This window comes from Vulpes lagopus, chromosome 22 (genome assembly GCF_018345385.1).
Source record: "Vulpes lagopus strain Blue_001 chromosome 22, ASM1834538v1, whole genome shotgun sequence".
Lineage (NCBI taxonomy): Eukaryota > Metazoa > Chordata > Mammalia > Carnivora > Canidae > Vulpes > Vulpes lagopus.
The window spans coordinates 17,765,943-17,778,172 of record NC_054845.1 but is presented as its reverse complement, the minus strand read 5'-3'; the positions used below and the strand labels follow the sequence as shown (position 1 = coordinate 17,778,172).

Below are 12,230 nucleotides of genomic sequence, written 5' to 3'. Positions count from 1 at the left end.
AACAGTAGGTACACAATAAATGTTAATCATTAGTTTATCAGCCTTAAAATGTACACTAAGAATTCTATAAAATAGATCACTATGCAAAAATAATCTTCATAAGGAAAGGTTCAGACAGGTTGAGTTTTTTGTATCTATTAATAGCTGGTACCCTGCATGGCATATGAGAAACTCTCAACAGATACTGGTTGAGTTAATTAATTAATTACTATATGATGAGTTTCTTTTAAGCTACACTGAGTCCGGGTTTTTAAAATTCCACCATCTAGCCATTTGGTATAATTAATATGTAGAGAACTGCTCCTGCTCTGTGACTATATCCAGTCTAAAATTATTTCTATGCAGGGAGGGGTCATGAAACACTCCGCTCACCATTACTGCCCTCCCACTATTACCCTATTATTCTGACTTCTCCTATTCCCTAATCAAACCCTGCTGCTTCCACCACTAACTAACACCATATAGCAGTATCTGATATTTTATACATTGTCAACACTTTCTAATAGTTACAAATTTGATAGTTAAAGGAAGTTATGGACATATTAATGTGTATTTCTTATGTGCAAATAAGATGGGGCATACTTCGTTGGGTATTATTATTTTTAATGAGATGGCTGTTCATGTACTTACTACCCATTATTTAAATGTTCAATTGTTGGCCTTTTCTTATGGATTGTGACATTTATTTAAATTTGCTCCTTTTGGAATAGGTCAATAGTGATTAAAAAGAATCATTGCATAACTCAAAGGAATGACAGGCTAGTTACCATTCTCCCACTTAGAAAACAAGGGATTGGCTCCTTGCCTTGTTAAACTCTTTTGCTTTAGACAGGCATCTTGCTCTTTGATTAATTGCCATCAGCCTCAGCTCTCCTGGAGGCTCATGATTCCCTACATTTTATAGTCACCATAGCATGCATCAATGCACACTAAATATTTTGGAATTTATGAACATTCACAAAGGACAACATCCAGGAATGGGAGACTGACTGAAAAATCTTATATAACAAGTCATCATTTTGGGTGATTACACTGGTATTTTTATTTCAGGCTTAAGTGAAGTCATGTAACTTGATGGTAACTAGCTTGATAGCAAAGCATGCAAATGTCACAGAAAAGTGGTATAATGTTATTATCAGATTTGGTTGATTTTCCATGGTAAAATATGAGTGGTCAATGGTCACTTGTCCATATGCTGTAAAATCTGGAAAAGTGATCATTTATAGGCAGGCGTTAAGCTCTTTGTTGTAAAAAAAAAAAGAAAAAAGTCTATTTAGTTTTTATTTTTTAAAAGAGAAACTAAAATACTTTTTATTCTTGAGGTTTACCTGGTATATTGTACCCAGTATTTTTTTTTTTAAAGATTTTATCTATTCATGATAGACAGAGACACAGAGAGAGGCAGAGATGGCAGAGGGAGAAGCAGGCTCCACGCAGGGGCCCGACAAGGGACTTGATCCCGGGACTCCAGGATCAGGCCCTGGGCCAAAGGCAGCTGCTAAACCACTGAGCCACCCAGGGATCCCTGTACCCAGTATTTATATAGTGTAGGAAGAGTTTATTAAATCAGAGGTAAATAAAGGAAACTGAGGCACTGAGTTGAAAACTTATATCTGGGCCTAGTTTACTTGACAGAAACCTTTTCTCTTTTCTTTTTTAAAATTTATTTATTTATTTATTCATGAGAGATACAGAGAGAGAGAGGCAGAGACATAGACAGAGAGACAGAGGGAGAAGCAGGCTTCTGTGGGGAGGGCAACGTGGGACTTGATCCCAGGACTCTGGGATCACACCCTGAGCCAAAGCCAGATACTCAACCACTGAGCCACCCAGGCATTCCCAAAAGAAACCCTTTCTTTAAAAAAAAAAAAAATTATTTATTTATTAATGGGCGGTGGGGAAGAGAGAGAGAGAGAGAGCACGCGGCAGAGGGAGAAGCAGGCTCCATGCAGGGAGCCCGACGTGGGACTCGATCCCAGGTCTCCAGGATCAGGCCCCAGGCTGAAGGCAGCGCCAAGTCGCTGAGCCACCTGGGCTGCCCAAGAAACCCTTTCTAAACTAGATCCATTTTATATTCTTTAATCCCTTACATGTGTATAATACCATATGATGTTCAAAGCCCTTTTGCACAATTTAATTTATCCTTCCTTTTATATCTTTCCTTCAGTTGACAACTAGACCAAGACTCAAAGATGTTTAAGTACTAATACATGAGACATAAAACTAATAATAATAAAAAAATAATAATGGCATACTTTATTGAGCAGTTACTGTATTTCAAGTACTCTCATAAGGTCTTTCCATTTAATGTGTCATTTAATCGTCACACTTAGCCAGAGGATTATTATTAGCCCTACTTTTATTTTATATTTTTAGCTAGTAAATGTCAGAGCCCTCACATCCTTTTAATCATGATGCTCTACAGTCTACTTCCCAGTGCATATTTATTATTAAATTTTTCCTTTTCTTTCACCTCATCACCTTTCTTCCTCCTTTTAAAATTAATGCTGAGAAAATCAAAAAAACATAACCCCACAAAAACCTATAATCATATCAATAAGTGCAGAAAAGGCATTTGATAAAGTACAACATCCATTCATGATAAAAAAAAAAACTCAACAAAGTTGATTTAAAGAGAACATTCCTCAGCATAATAAAGGCCACATATGAAAAACTCACATCTAACATCATAGTCAGTGGTAAAAAAAACTGAGAGCTTTTCCTCTAAGATTAGGAAAAAACAATGATGTCCATTGTCATCATTTTTATTCAACATAGTATTGGAAGTCCCAGCCATTTCTTCCCAATCAGACAAGAAAAAGAAATAGAAGGCATCCAAATTGGTAAGAAACAAGTAAAACTTTAACTATTTGTAGATGACATGATACTATATATAGAAAACCCTGAAGACCACCAAAAATCTACTAGCACTGGTAAATGAATTCAGTAGAGTCACAGGATCCAAAATTAATATACAGGAATCTGTTGCACTACAGATTGAAAATGCACTAATAATGAAGTAGCAGAAAGAGAAACTAAGAAAACAATCCCATTTATAATTGCACCAAAAATGTACCTAAGAATAAACTTAACCAAGGAGGTGAAAGACCTGTACTCTGAAAACTATAAAGCATGAACAGTTAAAAAAAAAATCTCCATAGAGAGGGTTAGGATTAGAAATTCATTCTTTCCTCCATTAGCAGTATTAATTGTAATAGGAGACAGAGTGGGCAAAGTCTTCCAAAAACTTACAAGATCTAATGCAGCTGCCAGGATGGATGCATCTGGAATTGTCCCTGGCTCACAGCAGTTTAACAGAAATTGAAAGCGCTTCATGCCTTGTCGGATTGCTCCAAGATTCACAACATTTTTGCTTTTTCCACCATCTTGGTTGGAAGACAGATGGTCATCAAAACTGTGGCAACCTATAGGTTTTTCCCATGGTGGAGGAATGAAAGAAAGAAAATACAATGGATCACAGATTGAAAAGAACTCCAAAGTTATAACAACATGTTAGTGTTGGCCTGAAAGCTTTCCCCCTGACTCCATCTCATTCATTTCCAGCCCAATGCCTGATTTAGACACACCATAAACTTTTGGGAATCTGGTGACACATGGTATATGCAAATGTAGAATTTTACGTAAATACTTAAATATAGGATCTGATCATTTTGCTACCAGGTCTCCTCTTTAAAACTGGCAGGAGCTCTTAGTATATTTAAAATGATCTTCCTGTAATCAACAGCTAACTTCTACTTTCATCAAAGATGGAATCACTGCACAATTGCATATATGGTCCATAAATTGATATCTCAGTTACAACACAAAGAATCACTGACTATTAGAGATGTAAAGAATCTTAGAGTTTGGTCATTTAATTCCAGGATTTCCAAACCTAACTATATGTCAGAATTACCTACGAAGTTCCTGAATTTCATCCAGACTTTCAGAATCAGAATTCTTAGAAATAGAGTATGGAAATTTGTGCTTTGTAAGCCGCCCAGAAGATAATGATGTAATCAGGCTGACCCAGCACTGTGGTCAGAGATTTGGGAACCACTGATTCCTTCCCACCCTATTTTTCCATAGTTAAAGCGCCTATGAATAAGAATCAGTCTGAAGCTTATTAAACACAGAATATCAGGTCTCATCACTAGAAATTTTGATTCCATGCCTGGGGGCTATTCATGCTTTTTTAACAAACACTCTTTGTGAGTTATTGATGCAGAAAGTCTAAGGATCACATATTTTAAACAATGATATAAAGTATCGTTTTTCATCATTTTTATCCCTAGGTACATTTTTGAAAACCTAAATATCAGGGTGCCTGGGTAGTTCAGTTGGTTCAGCATCTGCCTTTGGCTCAGGTCATGGTCTCTGTGTCCTGGGATCAAGTCCCGCATCAGGCTCCCTCCTCAGCAGGGAGTCTGCTTCTCCCTCTCCTTCTGCCCCTCCCCCTGCCTTGTGCTCTCTCGCTTGAGTGTCTCTCTCTTTTAAATAAATAAAATATTTTTTAAAAAGCATAAAGGATAGATGAAACAAATATAGAAAATTTTTGTCATTATTACAAATGGGCGATGGATATCTGGGATCCATTAAACCATTCTTTTTACTTTTTGTCTATGTTTGAAAATTTTAATAAGTACAAATAATGCCTTATAATTAAAATATTATCAAGGGCAGCCCCGGTGGCGGCCCGGGGCGTGATCCTGGAGACCCTGAATCGAGTCCCACGTCGGGCTCTCTGCATGGAGCCTGCTTCGCCCTCTGCCTGTGTCTCTGCCTCTCATTCTCTCTGTGTCTCTTTGAATAAATAAATAAAATCTTAAAAAAAATAAAATAATTGTCGAAATTTCCCATTTTTCATTCCTTATGGGCATATTTCCTTTTCAGATGCAAATGTTCCATATTCAAAATTCCATGTTCAACACCTCCAGTATTTTTTTTCCAATTAGTGTGGCATATCTGTATCATTTGCAAAAAGGAAGTAGCACATAAAGAATCTGATGGTGGAAAAAATTTGGAAGACAGAATCTTAAATGACAAAGGGCGCATAGTGAAAAGCTGCGGTATAGGAACAATACTTCCTAGGTGGCCTTGTTTCTAGACAGTTGCCTTGCAAAGGAAGCTATTTATTCACTGAACATTATCAAAACTCCTAGAACCAGTAACTTCCTGTGACTTATCCTACCTCTATGTAACTTTATCAATCATACATATATAGCCCTTTAAGTTACACAGAGGAAATCCCATCTGTCAAAAGAAATTATAACCTTAGCAGTCCCTTAAACATTGAATTTAAGATAGACCTCAAATGTCTTTCTTTTTAATGAATACAGTTGTTTTATTATTTGTTACTATAATTAAGATTTACAATATACTAGGTAATAATTGCCTCAAAGTTGTGATAGAACTAATATATAAGACAAGATGTATGATCAACAATCTCATTCTTTTTTAAAAAAGATTTTATTTATTTATTAGAGAGAGAGCATGAGTGGAGGGAGGGCAGAGGGAGAGGGAGAAACAGACCACTCGCTGAGCAGGGTGCCTAACGTGGGGCTTCATCCCAGGACCCTGAGATTGTGATCTGAGCCAAAGGCAGAGGCTTAACTGAGTCACCCACATAGCCCAAATAAATTTATTAACCAATTTATTAAGAACAGTTGTCATCATCTTATTGAAGGAGACATTAAGAATAAGCTTTTCGTCATTTTTCTTAATACTCGTTTGACAAGATAATGAATTCTAAAAGAAGGTTATTTAATATTACCAGAAGTGCCATTCTGATAAAAAGAACTTCAGAAACAATATGGTTAAGTAGCCTAAATAAAATAATGAAAAGAAAAGTGATCAAAACAATCTTTGTCAGGAAGACTTTATCTTCTTTGCTTCACAGAATGATGGATATTCATTACAGTAGAATCCTATGATCTCAGGCATAAGAATAATGCTTATAAGTAAAAGCTAATTATAATGGAAAATCTCCATTGCATTATAATGGCATTAATGGATAGCCATGCATCTGCTTCAATTTTTGAGTACTTAGTATATGTGTTCAGTATTGTATGAAATATTTTATAATTTATTTTTTGTAACAGCCTTATAAGATAAATCCTTAAAGATAATAAAAAAAAGAGAATGGGAGAGAACGGGGCAGTAAGAACATAAATATATACAGAAAGAGGGTACAGGTTAAATAGCCTAGACGAAGTTCATGCAATAGAAAGTTATGAAGTCAGAATTCAAATCCAGACCTGATGACCATCAGCCTACCCTCTTACCGCTATGTCACACTGCATCCCCAGAATACCCAACCTTTTATGTTGAAGGAGGCCAGAATTTTGTATACTGCTGAAGGTAGAGATTATGTCAGAGTAATTTATGGTAAGAAATAAATCAACATTGTACATGTTATAAACTGATTGTAAAATTATTCCCAGTTGGCATTCCATATTGTACTAGTAAAAGAAATGTTAAAAAGTACTTTGGCTGTAAAATGCACCTTCTATTCGTCTTTTATATAATCTTACTAGTATATAAGGATGCTTCTTGGCTTCCTTGGACATAAGGCCTAATTTTTTAGTCTCAGTACATTCTCGTTGCATTTATTTACTATTTTTTACATTAAATTTACTGAGGTATCACTTATAAATTTACATAGAATACAGTTTTTATGATCTGTTAAGTTTAAGAAGGGATATTTCAAAATATAGTATTTCTTTAAGCAGCATTTCCCATGGAATTGATGGCAGAGCTGAGCACATAGATGATACTCAGTAAATTTTATTGATCGATTGAAAACAGCATTGCCTTAATAAAACATCTTCCCTCAAACAAAGACCACATGATCTCTAAAATGAAATATTCTTAGTGTATATGAAAGCAAAGAAGAAAGACAGCTGATTATGAATGCAGTTTCAGTTCTGTTAAATGTTCAGGAGATGTATTTTTCATTTGTTTAATAATTTTTTAGATTAAAGAAATTCTATTGGCTTTGCATTTGATCTTAACTCAGTGAAATTTGAGTATATATTTGAAAGTAAGAATGCTTGATGTTTGCTTTCTTTATAGCAACTTTAAAGAAGCAGAAACAGTATATAATTAAAATAATTGAGAAAGAAAAAATCAATACATTTATAATGGATGCACAGGAATCATTTATACATACAAATTGCAAAGAAGGAAGGGAAGGGAAAGAAAGCAAGGAAGGGAAGGGGAAGGGCAGCAAGGAAGAGAAGGAAGGAAGGAAGGAAGGAAGGAAGGAAGGAAGGAAGGAAATAAGATAGATGGGAGAAAAGGCAAAAGGAGGCTCAAAGATAAATGTTTACATGGCCAAGGGCAGGAGTTGTTGCAAATTACAATGTACTAAGATTAGCAGATAATGGGGTTTTTAAAGGTTTTTGTTTTTGTTTTTTGTTTTTTAGAATAGCTGAGGATACCTGGCTTCTGCAAAAGATTCCAAAGGAATTATCTCACAGAATACCTTTTATAATTTTTAAGGAGCCAGAGAACATGGACAAAGAATGATGTTGGCATGCAAGCTATCTTCTCTTGCCAGTCAAAAAGCACATAAAATTCCAGATATCAGTCTTAGATTTTATGGTTTTGTCTTCTAGTTACACAGAGACTATTTTACTTCAGGTATAGCTGACACAACTGATCTCAGAGTCAGACTCTATGAATATTCCATACCAAGTCTTTCCTTTTGTGAATGAAATATAAGGAATATATAAAACAATGGCTGAAATCTGCAGGAATAGGGTAAAAATCTAGAATAAAAAAGATTTACAAGAAATACTCATGATAACATGTTAAGAATAAGACTAAAAATATTGGCCTATTTCTTGAAGAAAGGGAGGTAAGGGAATCAAAAGGAAGGTAAACAACTCAATTATGCTTTCATCCTTTTCACCAACAAGAAAAATTCGCAAATACATAAGTGCAGAAAAGCTTTCATTAAGGAGACACCAAATGTGAGAGACCCTCCTCTGAGTTAATTCTTAGTTCCGTGAAATTACACTGCAGGGCACAGAAAGAATTTACAGATGTAATCACAGTACTAGTCAAATGCCATTCAGCTAACACATTTTCCAGGCGAAGAACACTCTTTAGTGTTCAAAAAAAGCCTCATAAAAATCTATTTATAATTCTGATGTCTCTGAATGCTAGGTGTATCTTCTCTGAAATATCATGAGCAGTGAAAAGAGTCCCTAAAGACTGAAAATGACAAAGGTCTTGCTTTGTTAGGAAGATTCTTGAAACCACAGACTAAGAAGTTTGATGTATGCCCTAGCCAAATTCTGTAAGAGATAATTAGATAAATAGGAACTTAAAAAAAAAAAAAACCAGAAGTAATCAAAGGCGTCACTGTGGTTTCATGAAGAATACACTATATTGAACTAAGCTGCATATTTCCTTTAGACAGAGTTATAAAGACATGAGATATTTCCTGGTAAAATCTGATGTTTTTATAATGAAATGGGAGAGTGTTTGCTAATTGCTAGTAAACTAAGTATATGGTTGTCTGAAAATTATACCCACAAATTGTTAATTAATAAAAGTCAACTAGAAGTATCACAGGAGTTATATATTTGTATTTGACCTGGTCAATAATAATATTAACAGTTTGGATGAAAACAGGGAAATGTGTGTCTCAGCAGATGAATCCTTATAGCACAATTGTAAAAAAGAAAAAAATTCTAAATTCAACTTGGTTTGGGTTCTCAAGAGACCTTTCCTGGGCATGTGACTTGACCACCTCCCAAGTTAATGAAACAATACATTTTATCTTTTTTGAGATGAAGAATTAATAATGGCTATACCAAAATATAGCATGATATTCACTCATGTGGAGGTGAGCTAGTAAAAGTTAATCCAAATTCACTACAAGCCAACTATGAGATATAAAACTTTATAATGCGACCTTAAATTGTGCTCATACACTTGCTGTATCCCTAGAGCCTAATAGTTACACTATTTATTACACTGATTGAAGTCAGATATGATGTACTGCATTCCATCTGAAGCTCCACATTTTGTAAAGTATATCATCTAATTGGAACACTAAGTAAAATGGAATCAGGATCGTGATGGGTCTAGAGACTCTTCCATGTAAGGGGAAAAAAAAGGAATCAACAATGTTCAACCAGCAGCAGTGAGATGAAAAGAGAGAATGTGAAATAGATAAAAGGCAAAACTAGCAGTGTGTGTGTGTGTGTGTGTGTGTGTGTGTGTGTGTGTTTGGCCAACGTTGTTATAACTGGGACCAGTGAAATCAAATTTATGGATGAGTATATTTTTGGGATATTAGGAAATATTGTCTAACAATTTCTAACAATTAAAACTGTTTAGTTATGGAATAGGCTGCTTTGTGAAGTAATAGACTCCCCTTCGGTGGAAGTGTTCAGAGGGTGGCTGGCCACCTCTCAGGGATATAATGTACAGAATTCCTAAGTAGATAGGTAGATGGAAATCTGAAGGTTCTTTAAAGCTCTTAGATTTTAATAAAGGATAGACACTGAAGAAGAGGCTGTCTCTCACTCTTCTTTGTAAATCTAGTATCTACCATGGAACGAGGAACACAGTAGAGCTTCCATAAATGTCTGTTGAACAAAATTGGTAAGATATTGAGAAGCTATATATAGCAGTACAACACACACAAGAGAAATGAATATGAAATAGATGGAAATAGAAAATGGACCACTCTATACAATCAAATTTTTGTTCTGTGTGTTGAAAATCAGATGTAATTCTTAGGCTGTACAACATTTACCAAGACGCTTGAAGAAATTCTCCTCTTCATCTCTTCCGTTTTCCATTCCACTCCCTGGTCCACCTTCGGAAAGCTTCACTGCACTGGTAAATTTGACCTGAGAAAAAAAGGCAACTCTTTGTGTTTATACTAACCCTTGCCTTGAAAAATAAGTTGCTTGTAATATGAAGATTACTTTAGTCTTCTGACTTTCTCATCTGGTTAGTCAGTCAGTATGGTTTATTCCAGTGTATGAGAAAAGATATCACTTATGACTAATTTGAAGGAGGATCTAGTCATAGATTGAAAGTAAATAATCAGGCACCATGAAAATAATTCAGTGAATACATGAGATATTCTTAGAGTTTAATTCTGATAAAATCCAAACTCAAATTCCTGAACAGCAAACCATTTTAATCCTTTACAAACAACACCACAGTTGTTTCTTTATGAAAAAAGAAGTATAAATTAATTCATAAAGTACTCTATAATTAAAGTAAAATAACATATCTGGGGTTTTTTCCTAAGAATTAAAATGTGCTCTAGATCTTGCCTTTAGGCCAAAAGTACTTAAAATGTTCAGCAAGCAAGGAGGCTACAGACCTCAATATTAGGCCAATTTTTTAGCAAAAAGGATGAGAAAGAGGAGTTGTATTTTCTAAATGTCTTATAAGGTTGATATATTCTTTTTATAATTTCAAAATATTACTATTAAGACAGAAGAAAACTTGTTTTTAGTGTGATTCAAAGCAGAAAGAATAGAAGCAAATGATCTGAATGTAAAGAAATGTAACTCTGGAAATTATAGTGGAAATTATAGTGACCAGGCCATGGATCACGCACAGGGAAGCCTCTTGTAGTAAATGGATTTCATCATTACCTTTTCCAAATAGTATGCTGCTACAATGCTTAAGTATTATGAAGAAGCACTTAATGGAAAAAATCATCCTGAATTTCTTTATCCTTTTCAATAGGGAGAATGGTTAAGCTAGTTACAAAAGCAGTAGAAAGAGGATGAAGTGTGTGTATGTGTATGTGTGTGTGTGTGTGTGTGTGTGTGTGTGTGTGAATACATAAAGAGAATCATTAGAAAATTATTGCATCCTATTGCATTCCTATGTCAGGAATTTCACATACACATTAAAAGTTAAAAATAGGTGGGAAATACCAATTTGGAAGCCTTTCATTTCTTTTTCTTGTCCAATTGCTGTGGCTAGGATTTCCAGTACTATGTCAAATAAAAGTGGTGAGAGTAGACATTTGCAACAGCATGGATGGATATAGAGGGTATAATCTACATGAAATAAGCCAGTCAGAGAAAGATAAATGAGTTCACTCAAGTAGAATCTAAAAACCAAAACAACAAAAAAAGAGACTTAACAAAATAACAGACTCTTAACTGTAGAGAACAAATTGGTGGTTGCCAGAGGGGCAACCAGTGGTAGGAATAAGTGATGGGGATTAAAGTACACTTATGGTGATGAGCACTGGGTAAATGTATAGAATTACTGAATGACTATATTGTACACCTGAAAACAATATAACACTGTCCATTAATTATACTGGAATTAAAAAATAATAACTAAAAATAAATAAAATATAAAGTTAAAACATTATAATAGCTGGGAAATAATACCTATGTATATCTATAGATCTGCATTATAATTTTATGTAAATTTTTTGTTACTCTTTTCTTCTTTTCTGTAATAGCCTACTATTTAGATATCTTAGTTTTCATTGCTCATTTAAGTTTCCAAACTTCATTCAATTTGAAGACAGTTTCTGCAACTCTTTCTTGTTTGGCCCCTCCAGGTGTTTAGCATTTCTTGGTCCTGACATTTTTCTATCAGCGACTCCAACATTCTCTTACATAAGCAATGTCCTGTTTACCTTGGAGCTTTGCCTGATGAAAGACAGGCGGTCCACAGAGCTGATGTCCAGAAGGTCCTCCACGCCATCTGCTAGGCCTGAGAGGGAAGACCGCTTCAGCCAGTTCCCTATTTAATAATTTTTGAAAAGTTAGGCCAGTATAGCATTTTCTCCCAAATGAATTAAACACAAATGTCAGCATGTGCTCAAAAAGTAATGAAAGTTACATGGCTTGATGTAAATTGAAGTGAAAACAAATGATTTTCAAAATGTACATGCTTTGAATATTCAGTATGGGATTATAAAATAACAAGACTGAGTAAAACCAGGACAAAATGAATTTTGGCTTCTTTGGTGAATAAAACCACAATCCATCCAGTTCTCCTTGACACTTTTCACATGTTCCAGTTAAGTCCTGTTCGTTTTAGCTCCAAGGTATTTCTCAAATCTGCCCACTTCTCTGTACATAGTCACCAGCCAGTCTAAGCTTCCATTACTTATGCCTGGACTACTAGACAGCTTTCTATCTGGTCTCTCTTAACTACTTGTGCTCCCTCCAGTATGTTGTCCATGCAGTGATCTTCTAGAAAAAGTTAACCTGCTTGCA

At 35.0% G+C, this 12,230-nt stretch overlaps 1 protein-coding gene across 4 annotated transcripts in view; it reads right to left on the bottom strand.

The window, feature by feature from the left end:
- Positions 1–12,230, bottom strand: part of UNC80 (unc-80 homolog, NALCN channel complex subunit) — a 222,738-nt gene that overhangs the window by 133,870 nt on the left and 76,638 nt on the right. For all 4 annotated transcript variants that reach the window (XM_041737717.1, XM_041737715.1, XM_041737716.1 and 1 more), the window contains exons 20-22: positions 11,645–11,751; positions 9,776–9,872; positions 3,253–3,425 (exon numbers count right to left, since the gene is read on the bottom strand). In XM_041737717.1, coding sequence (XP_041593651.1) covers positions 3,253–3,425; positions 9,776–9,872; positions 11,645–11,751 — 377 coding nt within the window. The remainder of the gene's footprint in view (positions 1–3,252; positions 3,426–9,775; positions 9,873–11,644; positions 11,752–12,230) is intronic.